Source organism: Aedes albopictus, chromosome 1, assembly GCF_035046485.1.
Source record: "Aedes albopictus strain Foshan chromosome 1, AalbF5, whole genome shotgun sequence".
NCBI lineage: Eukaryota > Metazoa > Arthropoda > Insecta > Diptera > Culicidae > Aedes > Aedes albopictus.
This window is the reverse complement of record NC_085136.1, coordinates 290,086,165-290,102,854: the sequence shown is the minus strand read 5'-3', so window position 1 is coordinate 290,102,854 and position 16,690 is coordinate 290,086,165. Positions and strand designations below refer to the sequence as shown.

The following is a 16,690-nucleotide window of genomic DNA, read 5'->3' as shown; positions in this document are numbered from 1 at the left end:
GTGATACCGAACATATTTTTTAAGCACTTTTTTCAATAGCCGCAATTTAATGGTGTCCCGTTACGAAAATAGCACATTTGTTGTAATAACTAATTTATTACGAACTTTAGAAAAATGATTTTCAGGATTCTCTTAGTACTCGTGGAGACCTTTCTTCCAACATATGGGTTACCTTGATCGACGCTTTATCTTAGGCGTTACAATGGGTACGTAGACATGGTGTCCCGTTACGAAAATTTTAAAGACATTTATAAGTGGATAAATAAGTTTAATTTGATCAAATATTTAACCAAAAAACTGTAACCATGATGAAATGATATTGTAGGTGGTATATATTTACATTATCCTTCTTGGTGTAACGGCCCTACTGGAACAAAGCCAGCTTCTCAGCTCTACGAAAACTACGTAAAGAAATGGCAGGTATTCTGATGGATCAGCATAACAAGTGATATTTTATTAAGTTTTGTTGCGACAGCATACTCTTTGAACTCTATAACCTTTTCAACATTTCCTATGAATTACCACCATGATGTATAAAAAGGCTTATAGAATCACACAACGTTCAAAACATGAAAATCCCGAAGTGATGGTTGGCATTCCTTTTTTACCCCATTAATCACCGTATAATTTACTTTTATGACGACAAACATATTTTGAAGCTTATATTCTTAATGAAAATAACCTGGTTGTCAACCTTTTTTTCTTCTCAAAATCCGTTTGTTTGTATTGTTACTGGTTGTCGTTAGCAACGGAAAGCCCCCATAATCCCATCGCTTCCAAAATAAAATATTGTTTTCTCTAACCTCGACCAAACCGCGAGTTTAACGGTTCCCCAAAAACCAAAAAACCCCTTTAAAATGTAAAATTTATTTCAAATAAAATTCATTCCTTAATTCCCTAGGCGCATGAGCCTTCAAATAAAGGATTAAAGCAACATGCGACATATGCTTGAAAAGACTGTGTTGGAAGAATGTACAACAGTTGACTCTTTACATGTCGATATTGAAGGGGCCATCGAGATAGGGAGAGATCGAATTCAAGAACCAATTTGTAATGTACACTAGATTGAAAAATCGTCCGTAACTAGGAAAAACCGTCAACAAACAGATGTCACTTTGCTCCTCCAGAATGTTTTGTACCTAACAAACGAGATCTAGCAACCTGTAAAAACGAGCATATCGACATATGGAGAGAAAATCTAGAAAAAAAAAAATGAACGACATCGCATCGAGATAGAGAGATATGTCTAGAAGACTCTATTATTCAAAACCTCATAACAGAGCTGATATACGCATTTCAGTTTGAAAATTTAAAAAACAAGATTTCTGCGATGGTGTCCCGTTACGAAATGTAACATGTTATATTATGTAAATTGGAACCAAAACCCCATAGAACAAGTATAGCATCAGGAAGTACATCTAATAAGCTTGTTATAAAACCTGTTAAACCATATGGTCATGAACATTGCATTCGATTGCAGACGTCATTTGTTCACGAAAGTTAGTTCCTCGCGGTGTCCCGTTACGCTGGAATGTGTCATATGTTCGTAGTACCGGGAGCTCAAGTTCTTAAACTCCAAGTTCAGGATGCTGTCGAAACCTGGGGCCTTCATAATTTTGCTTTATTGTAGAACGTCAGTTCATCAGCTGTGATCTTTCACTCCTCCGAGAATTGGGAATCAGATGAAGATTGGAAGCATGCTTATAAACAGCATCTTGATGCGGACTGACAATTGTACACACCAAACGCGTTCAGCAATATTTTGCTAAAATTTGCCGAGCTGAAGGGTCAGCAAAATTTTTTGCTGAACTTTCAGCAAAGTTTACTGAATTTCAGCAAAACGTTACTGGTGATCAGCAGAATTTACTGAACAAATCAGCATAATTTTGCTCGATTTCAGCTGAACTGTTCGCTGAAACTTTCGCAAAAAGCAAATAAGTGAATGTACTTACTAATCAGGCTAAGGCCGGGGTGGCCTCTGCTGTACATAGTAGCCTCCTCCATTCCACTCGGTCCATGGCAGTTTGTCTCCAGTTCCGCACTCTGCGTAGGGTCCGCAGATCGTCCTCCACTTGGTCGACCCACCTAGCTCGCTGCGCTCCACGTCTTCTTGTACCGGTCGGATGACTCTCGAGAACCATTTTAGTCGGGTTGCTATCCGACATCCTGATGACGTGACCCGCCCACCGTAGCCTCCCGATTTTCGCGGTATGGACGATGGTTGGTTCTCCCAGCAGCTGATGCAGCTCGTGGTTCATTCGCCTTCTCCAAGTCTCGTCTTCCATCTGCACTCCGCCGTAGATGGTACGCAACACCTTCCGTTCGAAAACTCCAAGGGCGCGTTGGTCCTCTGCACGTAGGGTCCATAGTGGTTTCTGCTTTTAGTAGTGTTGCGTGTACGTACACGCTGCATTACACGAACACTACCTGAGTTACTGGTTGAAAATAGTAAACAAAAATCAGCTGTTCCCGGCAAAATCAAATGGGCATATTTTCAACCAGTAGATTTGCATTAGTGTTCGTGACGCCGCGCTGCGAAACCACTATGTTTCGTGCCCATAGAGGACGACCGGTCTAATCAACGTTTTGTAGATGGTTAACTTCGTGTTACGGCGAACTTTATTCGATCGTAGAGTTTTGCGGAGTCCAAAGTAAGCACGATTTCCTGCCACAATGCGCCCCTGAATTTTTCTGCTGGTGTCGTTGTCGGCGGTCACAAGTGAGCCCAAGTACACGAATTATTCAACCGCCTCGATTTCATCACCGTCGATATAAATTCGGGGTGGCGGGCGCGGTGATTCCTCCCTGGAGCCCTTTGCCATCATGTACTTTGTCTTCGACACATTAATGACTAATCCGATTCGCCTGGCTTCACTCTTTAGTCGGATGTACGTTTCCGCCATCGTCTCAAATTTATGAGCAATAATATCAATATCATCAGCGAAACCAAGCAGCTGAACGGACTTCGTGAAAATCGTACCACTTGTGTTAATCCCCGCTCTCCTTATTACACCTTCTAACGCAATGTTGAACAGCAAGCACGAAAGACCATCACCTTGCCGTTACCCTCTGCGAGATTCGAAGGGACTCGAGAGTGTCCCTGATACTCGAACTACGCACATCACTCGATCCAACGTCGCCTTGATGAACCGTATCAGTTTAGCCGGGAATCCGTATTCGTGCATAATCTGCCATAGCTGTTCTCGATTGATTGTATTAGCCGATTTGAAATCGATGAACAAGTGATGTGTGGGCACGTTGTATTTGCGGCATTTCTGCAACACCTGGCGGATGGCGAACATCTGATCCGTTGTAGCGCGTTCACCCATAAATCCAGCCTGATATTACCCCACGAACTCTCTTGCAATCGGTGATAGACGGCGGCATAAAACTTGGAAGAGTACCTTGTAGGCAGCGCTCAGTAGTGTGATCGCGCGATAGTTCCCGCAATCCAACTTGTCGCCCTTTTTGTAGATGGGACACACGATACCTTCCATCCATTCCTCCGGTAATACTTCCTCCTCCCAAATCTTGGTAATGACCCAGTGTAGTGCTCTCGCCAGTGCTTCTCCACCGTATTTTAGAAGCTCGCTTGGTAGTTGATCTGCTCCAGCGGCTTTGTTGTTTTTCAACCGGCCAACCTCCTCCTCAATCTCTTGGAGGTCAGGGGCCGGAAGTCTTTCGTCCTGTGCACATACTCCTAAATCTGTTACCACGCCACCCTCGGTACTTGCAACGTCGCCATTGAGGTGCTCATCGTAATGCTCCCGCCACCTGTCGACCACCTCACGCTCGCTCGTGAGAATATTCCCGTAATTATCTCGGCACATGTCGGCTTGTGGCACGAAGCCTCTGCGCGAGCGGTTCAGCTTCTCGTAGAACTTTCGTGTTTCCTTAGTGCGGTACAGCTCTTCCATCGCTTTGCGATCTCGTTCTTCCTGCTGGCGCTTCTTCATCCGGAAGACTGAGTTCTGCCTGTTCCGCGCCTGTTTGTAACGTGCCTCATTCGCTCTCGTACGGTGTTGCAGCATTCTCGCCCATGCTGCATTCTTCTCGTTTTTCAACTGTTCACATTCGCCGTCGTACCAGTCGTTTCTGTGATTCGGAGTCGCGAAGCCTAGTGCTGTAGCCGAGGTACTACCTATGGCGGATCGGATGTCCCTCCAGCCATCTTCAAGTGTAGCTGCGCCAAGCTGCTCTTCCGTTGGTAGGGCCACTGCTAACTGCTGCGCGTAGTCTTGAGCCACTTCTACGTTACGCAGCTGCTCGATGTTGAGTCGCGGCGTTCGACTTCGACGCGTGGTGATAACTTTCGAAAGTTTGAGCGCATGCATTCAGCTACTAAGTAGTGATCCGAATCTATATTCGCACTGCGGTATGAGCGGACATTGGTTATATCCGAGAAGAATTTACCGTCGATTAGAACGTGAAGTGAATGTGCTCCACTTTAATGTCACTGTCAAGTGTCATCTATGAGATGTCGAGCAGTTTGAGCAAAACATTACTAAGCGCTTTGTTTACCAGCCAACAGATAGATCGTAGGTGTAATGCAGAATGAGTGTTATCTTACCTAATGTATGATTGATATACTTATTGCGGATTTAGCACAAAATTGGTGTCGGAAATATCTTCATTGACTTCCGCTGCCTTTCTTATGCGTTACACATAACGTCGGAAGTAGTGCGCTGTATAGCAAATCTGATGCTTTATTCAGCGCACTACTTCCGACGTTATGTTTAACGCACAGGCAAAGCAGCGGAAGTCAATGAAGTTACTTCCGACACCAATTTGGTGCTAAATCCACAATACGTGGCCGTTTGATATAAAAAGATGGAAGTCCAGGCACAAAAACTCTCTTTCGTCTGTGATCCTGAAACGATTCGTAATGCGCGCGTGTGTCAAGTTTTCGTTTTTTTGCGGTTAGCCTGTGATACCTCCTAATTGTGTGGAAATAATTCTCAGAGTTTCTTTTCTTTAATTTTTTTTGTACGAAATATTAGTTCGTTAGAAATTGTTAGTGAACAAAGTATCAAAGATGATTATTACTGTGAGTTTTGTATAAAGGAAAAAAATCATGAAAATGTTTGTTAATGTTAATGTTAAATGTGTTAAATTCTAGTTATTGTATTAGCATGCAACCAAATAAAAGAAAAAAAAAACTGAAACTTTCACCACATACAAGAAAACGACAAAAAAAGGTAAAGAATAAAAAGTTAAAATAGTGGTCAATAATGCTAAAGAACAAAGCTAGTTACGTCGCAGGGTTCTAATATATTAGAACTTTTATATAACATGTGTGTTACTTGGGTATGTTGGTTAGGCCCAAAGAGCGGGCCTTTTTCTTTTTTTTTTATCGGTGAAAGCATTCGGAGAAATCTGGACGAAAGCGCCCAAGATCGGAGCAGCGAATGTGTTATCCGTCTATAGTTTGTCCCGATCGTTTGTGATTGCGGATGAAAGCTACACGCTAAGACCACTCCGCACTAAAAGTGCATAATTTCCAGACTACACCAAAAATGTGTAACCCTTGCACATTCACAAAATCAGCTCCTGCGTCCGCAAAATCGTGAAATCCGCAAAAAATGTACGGAAATCTAGCTAGGTTTACTAGTGACATTGGTAAACAAAAAAATATCGAAATTTCGCATCTAGAAGAGTGTACGGGCTGTTTTTTAGAATGTGTAACTGTTACACATTTTTGTGTGTTCTGGAAATTATGCAGTTATGAGTAGGCCTTACACATTTTAGGTGCTGAGCGGTTTTAGCGTATATGTGAAATCCCATGTGCTGCCATCTTCTCTATCGGCATACAAATCCAATATTTTCCGGCTTCGGGTGAAGCTATACACCCCCATCTTTGTCAGCCTTGGCCAATACTGTTCGTTATTAGTACCCGGCCCCGACATTACTTGTGTTCTACAGTCAACACTCGCAACCAGGCTTGTAAACATTCGCCACTTTTTACTACCTTCGTTTGGTTGCCGCGGTCGGGTGTGAGCTTGCTTTGTTTCATTCGAGCGCGACCGCTACCTCTTACACACAACACGAGCGGCAGAACGAAGATCAATAAACAAAAAAGTGGATCAAATCATCGTCGTCTGACACGATGACATTTGTCTAATTCCAGCTTTTTGCAAGATTTCAGCCAATTTTGATTAAGATTGGTATAATATTAGTTTATTCGTGTGTGATAAATTGATTACGACACATACATTTATCCAAAACAGCTCTCTTTATGAGAAAGACAGGAAGAACAAAAACCGAACCATCTCCCGAAGACGCAATCGTGGTCAAGCGCATTCATTCGACATTTTTGCTCCGTACAGTAGTTTGATCGCTTGTGTTGAGAATGCTGGAGACAAAGGCAGCCGAATATCGACGAAAAGGTGTCAAAGACTGTGATCGCTAACAAGACTGCTCGCAACATACCGGTGATCACCTTGGCCTACCTCTCATGAATGATCTGCTTCGTTCTAATAGCCAATTGTACCATCAACCACCACAATGCGCAGGAACTTCTAAGTATGTGATGTCACCAATAAATCATTGTATATATGTAGTAGTTATAGAAATCACAGTGTATTCCAAATATTAGAATCGAATCTTCTTGAAAAGTCTCTCCACCATCTGTTATGTTATGTCGTTTTCCCGGGCGAGCCGCCAAGCCTTATCTTTTTAGCGGTAAAGTATAAGGCTTTTTGTGCTTCTGGCCCTCCTCCCCTCCCCCCCCTTCCGGCATCATTTTCGCTATTCAGCTATTGTAGCAGATGTTCAGTTTCCTCTATAGGCAATTTTATGCGGTTCCTGTTCTCATCTCAACAAAACACTGACATAAATACCGAGGGAACAAACTCAAAGTTACGCTTTACGACCCAGAAGATTTCTTATATCCCTAATCCCTGAGCTCCAAGGTTACGCAATGTCTTGCTCAAAAGTGTGTGAGATAATGAAGTGCTGAGGGCATTTAGTCACGGCAACTGACCCTACCATCAGTGGAGTTCGCGAGTCCACAACCAGAAGGAAGATGAAGATGAAGTGCTGGCCTAACTCAGCAGCTTTCTCAGCAGGAGTTTTTAGGCGATCCACAGAGTTGGTTTTGTCTACTAGTAGACGCAACGGTTGAATGGGTCATGACTTGGTTTTCAAAATGTTTGTCTGGTTCCAGAGTGGCTTAGTACAGTCTGGGAGCGAACGGACCTTATTGGAAAAAACGTTGTTTCTGAGGTCCACCATTCTGGTCTTAATAAATTTGCTCATGCAGTTTACATAGCTTCTCAAAGCAAGTAGACCAGTGCGTTTGTACTGTTTGCGAGTTGGTGTTGACACAGATGGCCTCGATGAGTTTTAGGTGGAACCCCGGCAACAGGTGGCAGTTGCTGTTAGACCACAAGGCGATGGCAACTCCTTGTAGGAGCTACACCGGTTCAGCCTTACGACCCGGAAGTCTGGTATGATAATAAATAGCTTGGGCTTTGGGTGCGTTTCTGTGATGATGGCGATGTCGTTATTGTTCATATTGAGTTCGACAAGTTCGTAATTTTGGTTGTGGATGAAACAAAGATTCCAGTTCAGGCATATCGTTTCTTCAGGGTCAACACCGTCCTGAACCGTCGCGCAGACGGCGTTGGTTTGATATCGATTAGTATGGTAAGAGAGTAACCGATCGAAGAGATTCTGAGTGAATCTCATAATCGTTTGCGTAGGGAAACGAGTGCCAACGTCCAGCGGGTCGACCAGGGGGGTTGCGAGGGTTGAGGGTTCTGCGCTCTTAATTTCCCCAGCCTGGAAGACCGCTCCCGGACGTTGTCGCAGCGGCTGCTGCGAGGCGTTGTTGTGCAGATGGCCTGGGATCATCACGGGCTGGCAGGCCTCTGCTTGGCCGTGGTTTATCTTAAGCATCACCTGTTACCGAAGTCGCGAGAGTGCTCCTCGGACATCGAAGGAGGAGGAGGAGGAGGAGGAGAAGGTCGACGTTCACGTCCGCACTTCGGTTCGACACCTTCTTCGGGTGGTACTTCTTCCACTCGACGATGACCTGTGATATTGCCCGAACCGAACGTGTAGATCCATCATCCTCACGGAGTGCTTTTCGTTGTGGATTTTTCCTATGGAAAACACAGTTGGCTGCCCTCAGTTCGCCGATCGTTGCCTACGAGGTGTACTCCTGCAGGCCATACAGGAGCAGCTTCAGTGGATAGCTTCCGAGTGAATCGTGGCAGAATAAGTCATGTTGTTTCTCGTTCCGATGCTTTCCATCCTCGTTGTAGTAGGCATAGCTTAAACAGCGGGAAGATTTGCTTTGCTGCTAGCTCGGTCATAACTAAGCGCAGGCACGTCCTTGGAGGCTTTATCCACCGGTGGCGAACTTAGTGAGAGCCAGTTGGCGTTTCGATCCACCGGATCGATTTAGTCCTTTCTTGGACGTTTGGAGCATGTTCCATTCGAGGGACCGGAGGGAGACCCCCTGCCGTCCGTGACTTTGGCGCTCCTGCGCTTCCTCGAGGAGTCATCTGTGATCCACTGCTTTCTCGGAGAGTGCAGCTCACCCAAATTATTCGCGCCGGTGGCGACTGCAACTCCACGGTGCCAATCTGTGTTTCTTAAAGTTTGGCTAACTGTTGTCGCTCAGTCTTAGGATCTCAGACTTCATTCGGCATGCTTGATTGGTAAGTTCTATCAGTTTTCCCTGCTTGGCTAGGATTATTACATCCCAATTCTTGTCTGTTATTACGCGCTGAAAGTCGATACCATTAAATTAGTCCGTAATCCTTGACTTTCGGTTTCCGTAACTGTCGGTTGTGAACCTCACGAGGAGCATTTCATATTCAGCCGCTGGATGCCAGAACAGATGCTGTTCGAGCCGCACCTCCATGGTGAAAATACGTTTCGGACGTTCTTCCTCAATCTAGAAAGCTGAAGTTAGAAGGGCAACAGTGTCCAGGCTACACTAACAGCTAAGCACACTACTCTTAGTTGCCGGTCTTTGTCATCGACTGTGACCCGTTGTTGGAAGCATGAGATAGGGACTTGTGAGGATCAGAGCTATGTTGGACGCTCATTTCAGGTTGACGATCGTTTTGCAGCCCGGCAAAGTTGTTATCGGCATTTAGTAAACATGTTTCAATGCCATATCAAGGAAACTCCGTTGTGAATATACAAAACTAAATCTGGCGTTTGGCGGGGATCACAGCAAACATTACGGCCTATTCAAATCGAACGCTATAAATATTAGCATTCACTGTTACTGTTGTATCAAAATTTTGATAAATATCGTATCGAATACGATAAAATAAAGCCTTTGATTGTATTACAATGGAATTATTCAGTCAATGCTAAGATCCATTATGCAATTATGTACCGTATTGCAGATTAGTCTACACTGCACGCATGGATAGGACATTCTGCTCTTTAGATTTACACCACCACAACACGTTGTACCTGTACCTTGCAAACGGTAGACTCATATCACATCTGCGAGGGGATGAAAGGCTGACAAAAAAAAAACAACAAAATAAAGCCATCACCTGTCTGGCTGGTTTGGACCTGTTTGGTGGGCCACTAGTAAGACCCCCATCTCCACACGTTTTGAAGTCCGAAACAAAGGGAACAGGAGTGGCGGTCGGCAGTAAAAAAAAGCCGGAAAGCCTGCACGACCAACCAAGCAAGTAACCTTGAAATTACTCACGAGGGAGTAGGCAGGTTTGTACCGGTTTTCTGCTGTGAAGAAGCCGGCTACTAGTCAGCAGTCAGTCATTGCATTGCAGCAGTGCAGTGGCAGCCGAGCCGGCAGCTGTTTTTGTAATTTGCTTTCCCCGTTGTTGGCGGGCGGCGCGGCGGCTGGGCGACTATCAATTGCGGTTGAAAGTGCGTTTGTTGCAGCAAGACTTGAGCAGAGTTTCGCTATCGTTTGTTGTTCAGTTTCTTCCTTGTCGCGCGCGCTCGAACGCAGAATGCCCGCTGGCTGGCTGGTACCTACTATAGCAATGGCTGTGATCATCATACAGATGGAGGCTTATTCGATCAAAAAAAAAAAACGATCAAATCTGACTATACATGTCAATGGTTGCTACTCCGTGATTGATCTGAGCTGGTTCCAATTGCACTGAGACCCAAATGAATAAGGGCTGGGACACTCCACTTATTCTCAAAGTGCAATTTAAGCAGCTCATACATTTTGGATCAATAACGGCGCCGGCCACGTCCTTATAGTCAGTTGGGAAGGGAAAGGAATGTTAGAGTGTGCTGGTTGTTGCTACTAAAGACCGAGATCACCTCTGCATCCCCACAATCAGCACGGACTGGGGTATTTGTTAGATGGAAAGGATGGGAGATCTGGGAGTCACCGTTGGGTCGGTGATGCGATCCATGGATTGGGGGTTATTTATAGTGTTCGTAAGGTGATACATTGTGTGGTGAATAAGGTGAATAAGGTCAAGCGGCACAGCACGCTTTGGTTGCATAACTTGTAGGCGTTATATATACACTGTGCTGTGAGTGGAAGATGAAAGGGAGGGAAACGACTTTTTTCCAATTCGTTTCTGGTTCTAGCGATGGCTATGAACATATGAATATACATGAGTTGTATATGTAGAGAAGAGAGAGAGAGAGAGAAAGTGGATAGAAATATACAAAGTAGGATGAAAGGGACGGGCCAGGGATTGAACCCATGACCTTCTGCATATGAATCAGAAGCGGTAGCCACTAGACCACCAAGCCCGTCATACAGATGGAGGCTTATTAGATATTATCAACCGACATGTCAACTTTGAGTCAGTAATGAACCCTCAGATGATGATGCCTTCACAGCACAGCGCACTGGTTTGCTCCATCAGCCACTGGCAACGACGAGGAATCAGAATTCAAGTCATTGTCTTTGTTAAAAACTACAAAATTTGTTTAATTGTTATGTGTCTTGGAATGCATTGCCCTGCAGGTTGTTTGCACTTTAATGGAATAGATATTAGGTGTTTCAAGTTGGGATAGTAAGATCAAGCTCTATGCCTTTCATTTCGACTGATAACAACCTGTTGGATGTGCATACCCGAGTAAACGGCAACATCTAACCAGTATCACTTTTAGCTATTTAAAACTGAATTACCGACGAACAAAAAGTGCTTTTGGTTTATTTGAGATGAGAACTAAAACATCATGAAAAATATCAACAATTTATCCCAAGTAAAATTTTGATGACCAATAAGTCTTGTAGAGGTTTTTAGAACCGCCATAAAACCGAATACTTTTAATTTTGGTTTTATGATGGTCCTAAGAACTTTTTCTAGTTTATTTGACTAAAAAATGTTACTTGGGATGTAGGCAACAGCCAACTAAACAACTAACGGCATTACTTTAACATTTAATCACACTGTGGATGTATGTGTGTGCTTTCTTTTGAAATTTAAAAGAACAACATTTGATCCTTTGTAGATATTTCCTTAATGTCAACAAAAATTTCGAAAAAAAAAGTAAAAACCATGCACCTAAATTAGGTATGACTTGTTGAAGTTTGTTTTGGCTGTGAAACGTTGCTTTTTTCCAAAGACATATGCCGTGCTGGATTTGGGCCTCTGCAGGGATCGTCATTCGACATTCGCGCGTAGAATATGCAGAAGGAATAGGATCGTCTCATCGTAAGTAGATCACATAAAAGTCGCGGATTCACTCCGGATGCTGTTCCAAAAAAATTATCACTAGTTGTTGTTCTCCCCCAGGCTGATTGATCGGAAAGTCCGATCGCGGTCCTCTAGACTGCGGAAGTAAAAAACCAAACAGTTATCTATGTAGTCGAGTCATTACGTCACAATTTGAGTGAATAACAGAAAGAAATAGTTCTGTAAATTGTTCTATAGTTGTACAATATTTTTAATGGCGAAATTTGAAAGTAAAGCTGAGCAAAAAAAAAAATCATAATTCAGCTGCACAGTTGCAAGTTTTGTAAAAACACCAATATCCCGTGATTAGAATCAGCTTGAACTTTTGTTTCGCATTCCGGTACAAGAAGAAGGCCAAAACCAAAAATGGATTTTGGTTTGGCACCTTCTTCAGTCAAGGTGCTAAATTGACTGCAATTCGATTAGACACCGTTTGAACCGTTTGAATGGATATAGGTATGATTATCAATATATCATCCATTGTGAGCACTGTTCGAAAACGTTGTCCAATTTGTCTTTGGCGCTGCTGAGTAAACCATGTAACAAAACAAAGAACGGAAGTGTGGTCGACGATTTAATTTTTTTTTTTTTTTTTAATTTCTTTGTATTTGTGAATTTGTGGTCGACGATGGCACGTACATAAATAGAACGAATCATCGTCGTCTCTTTAGTGGACTGACACCTAAGTGCTGGTCTTTGATTTGGACGATGCATGGTGCTACGAACGACAGGTAAATAACGGCGTTTCCGATACCGATTAGGCAATAGTGTGATTGCGCAATTCTTGTTCAGTTTCGTCATATTGGTATACCTATTAACACAAAGGGAATTAATGGGAAATGACACGATATTTTTCCAAACCTAATTCCTCTTCTTTCTGGTGTGACGTTCCAAGTGGGGTAGCGTCTGCTTCTATGCTTTGGGCGGTCAATCAAGTTTAAACATCATAAGGTATTTTGAATTTTTGTTATATTACAACCATGATTTTGAAAAATTTTCGTTTCAAGACAAATGCTGCCATTTTTCCCAACTATACCCGAATCCGCTGGCAGCTCCGAACACGTTCTTACTTACCTTACCGGTCAGGCTAAGGCCGGGGTGGCCTCTGCTATACATAGTAGCCGCCTCCATTCCACTCGGTCCATGGCTGTTTGTCTCCAGTTCCGCACTCTGCGTAGGGTCCGCAGATCGTCCTCCACTTGGTCGACCCACCTAGCTCGCTGCGCTCCACGTCTTCTTGTACCGGTCGGATGACTCTCGAGAACCATTTTAGTCGGGTTGCTATCCGACATCCTGATGACGTGACCCGCCCACCGTAGCCTCCCGATTTTCGCGGTATGGACGATGGTTGGTTCTCCCAGCAGCTGATGCAGCTTTTTAAGACAAATACTGTAATTTTTCCCAACATTCCTCAAAGCCGTTGACAGCTCCCAGCACCTCCACTAATCACCCACTTCTCTGTTTTGTCTATCGTTTCAGGCCGGGTCGGCTCGACGCCGGACAAGGGCGTCCCGGATATGACATGCATTTCGGACATCGACGAAAATGGCATCAACCGCAACCTGAAAGTGCGCTACGAACGAGACCAGATTTATGTATCCTTTTCAACAAAAACAAAAATAAGTGAAGGTTTTCAGTCAAAACAAATCAGTACCGATGCAATGGCGGTGGTTGAACTTAAATATGGAGGGAATTGACGTTAATTGCACCGTATAGATTGTTCCAGTAAAAATAATTTCAGAAATCTTTGGTAAAATTTAGGACATGAAATCCATCATGAGTAATCTATTCAAGCAGTCATTCTATATAGTACTATCATGGTAAAATCAGAACTGGTTACCCAAGGTTTTGAAATTTCGGCGCCTCAAAGCCGGTACACCCCACAGAATTTCTGTAGGATTTTCTAATAGGAATTCCCTTGAGATCCATACAAAAGTTTTGGAAAAATCCATAGAAAAAATCATTGCGAAGATTCTTTAAGAAATCCACAGAATACTGATTTTTTTTTGAAGAAATCTAAGCTGGACTTTTTATAGAAAATACTTAAGAAACTCCTTGAGAAGCTCCTGATTATTATTATTTTTATTGTTGATTTTTACTCAAAATTTCGAAAGAGGGGAAAACTCCTTTGAGTGATTTCCTGCGAAGTCCCTGATGAAATACCTAAAAGTATGCCTACCGAAGAATTTCTGGAGAAACTCTTGGATTAATTTCGTGAACGATTTTCTAAAGGAATCCCAAAGGGATACTTCTGAAGTAGTATCTTGATTATATTGGATAAGATTCTCTTAGATTTTTTGAGAATTTTTTAAACGAATTCCTGTTAAAATTCTTAGTACATATTACTGGTGAAATGTCTAAATGAATTTCTTTACGAATTTGCTGTAATATCTAAAATAATTCATGCGGCAGTCTATAGATGAATCCCCGAGAAAAACGAAATATGTAGACATTCCTTCGAGGATGTTCAATGTAATTTTTGGAGATATTTGTGAAACAATACGACCGAAGAGTTTTCAAAACAATCTGTGTAAGTATCTCTGAAGGAATTTCAGAAACAAAATTTGAAGAAATCCCTGCAGAAATTTGTGACAAAATCCAAGAAAGATTTTCTAAAGGAATCCTCGATGAAATTTCTGGAAAAAAAATAAAATTATAAACGAACATCTGAAGGAATCCCTTAAAAGTTTTTTCAAGAATCCCTGGGAACATTTTTGAAAGAACAGCTAGAGAGATTTCCTTAGAATATTTTTTTTAGGAATTGCTAGAGGAATTTCTTAAGAATGAATCATTGTTGGAAGTTTTTACTTTAAGTACTAGAACAGAATTATTTGAGAAATGTCTGGAGGAATTGAGGAATTTTTCAAGGTAACCCTGGAGAAATTGATTCCGTTCTTTTTGTTTTCATGGGTGCTCACTTCTAACAAAAAATACAAAAATAAGAAACAAAACAAACAGCGCTTCAATCCTTTGTTTTTCGTAGGATGAAAATGGGAACCACATGCTTACCCGATACCCTACATTTCTAAAGAAATCCCTGTAGGATTTTCTATGGGAATCCATGCCGGACTTTTTTCTTGAAAAAAGTTTTTGGAAGATTTCTAATAATTTCTGAAATTTTCTCTGAATGATTTTCTAAACGCATCATTAGAGAAATTTAAAAAAAGGGAAAGGAAAACTTTTGAAGAAAAATGATGAAATTGGTGAGTTTTTTCTGATTTCTGAACTCGTAATAATTATTTGCATAATTTTGATAGTAAATAGCTGTGATCCATCCCAGGAAACTAAGGGCCAAGGGGTGACAATAACTTTCTCAGCATCGTCACTTTCACCAATTTTCAAGTTTTTTTTGCTTTCTAAAAGGCCGAGCGGTTAGTACGAAATGTCCCCACTCAATAGCTTTCTTGTAACGCTGCACAGTAGGCCTGGCCACTTTAATGCTTGTAATGCTTTTCCGATGTACTTCAAGCATTAATTATGACAAGAAAAATGGAAAAATTATTCGATTTTATCATTTTCCAGGATTCTTTCGATGAATGGCTATGTATGTGTAGATTAGACTAGACTAAACGCGTAAAACAACTTTTGTAGAAGTCTTTGGAAGAGTTTTTCAATAAAATCCTTAGACCAATTTCGAAAAATTCATGAGCTTCGGACACTGCCTAACGATGACAACTCAGTGTGTGGTCGGATTCTAGAAAGTATGATATTTTTTTATCTAGAGAGCTGGTTTTTCAGTAATTAACTTGGAGTAACTTCGATGACACCACTGGCTCTATATCATAAGAATTCCTGAATTTTGTTATGTTATGATTTTGGATTAAGGAATTTATTAGTATTATAAAGTCGAAGATTTCTCGAGAAATAGTTTTGGGGTTTAGTCATTGGAAATGTTTATCTCAGATGAATACCATGGCACAAATGCTGATATAAATCTAAGGGGTTATTCATAAAGAGCTACTTCATAAAAAAAAATAACAGAATTAACGAGATTTTCAACTCGAGGCTGGTTTATCTTGGGAATTTCTCTAAGAATTTTTGTTATGATTTTTTAAGAAACTATTACCGGAATTCTTGTTGAAAGTACTTGATGATTTTTATGGAGGAATGCTAGAATAAAATCATTGTGTTCAGTTAAATGACTGATTGAGTGAATTCCTAGGGACATTTCTAGTGGAATTCTTGCAATAATGCTATGCTTTTATTTTGGAAATTTATTTTCAAAAATCACAAAAATCCACAAAAAAAAACATAACAAAAATCTGAAAAAAAAAAACATTTTTTTTGTAATACCAGTCGTTTCCAATGGCAGTTTCCAAAAAGTTTTTGACTGAAATTTGGATAGATTATTTTAGAGAAAATACCAGAAATTTCTGGAATATTTAGTAAAATTTAGGGCATGATATTCTCTCCAAGTAGTCTTCCAATATCATTCAAATATAGCATTCCATCCAGTATAAATATTCGTAGTTAATTCATGCACGAGTGCCATTTTTGTCTCAATATTTCTTCTCATTATCAAAACTCTATCATTCTCAGTTAGAGAAAATGTCATCGACGACATAAGTATTTTTTTTTATAATTATAGCATTATTGATTGTTGATGCTAACGGAATGAGCTTCATAGAACTAGAATATTACATGACATTTTTTTCTTCGTGGCATTTTAGAGCTCTGATATTTCTAAGCAGAATTATTTTACACGACTATCCCCATCGAACATCAAAGCAAAAAGGGTTTTCGATCCAATGCAGCTAGACGTGAAAAAAAAACATTGGTGCTAATAACGAAAAATCCTAATTTTTCACCCGGCAAACCCAAAGTCACTTTTTGTCACTACAAATGAGTTTCGGGGGAGCGCAGATGAGAACAAACCGCTGCTGCCTGGCTGCTTCAAAGGGTTTCCTCTTATGATAGACAGCCGCATACTTCCATCATATCGTCGCCTCGCCGTCATTGTCCATGAGACTTTATGAGACAGCTGAAAATTACATGATGGATGTGTGGATGAATGGAGGCAAATTTTCGGCGGCTGTTCCGGG

General features: G+C 41.6%; 1 protein-coding gene across 1 annotated transcript in view; it reads left to right on the top strand.

Moving 5' to 3' along the window:
• Window positions 1-16,690, top strand: part of LOC109408327 (myosin-I heavy chain) — a 254,619-nt gene that overhangs the window by 126,231 nt on the left and 111,698 nt on the right. The window contains exon 2 of the mRNA XM_029860214.2: window positions 13,128-13,243. Coding sequence (XP_029716074.2) covers window positions 13,128-13,243 — 116 coding nt within the window. The remainder of the gene's footprint in view (window positions 1-13,127; window positions 13,244-16,690) is intronic.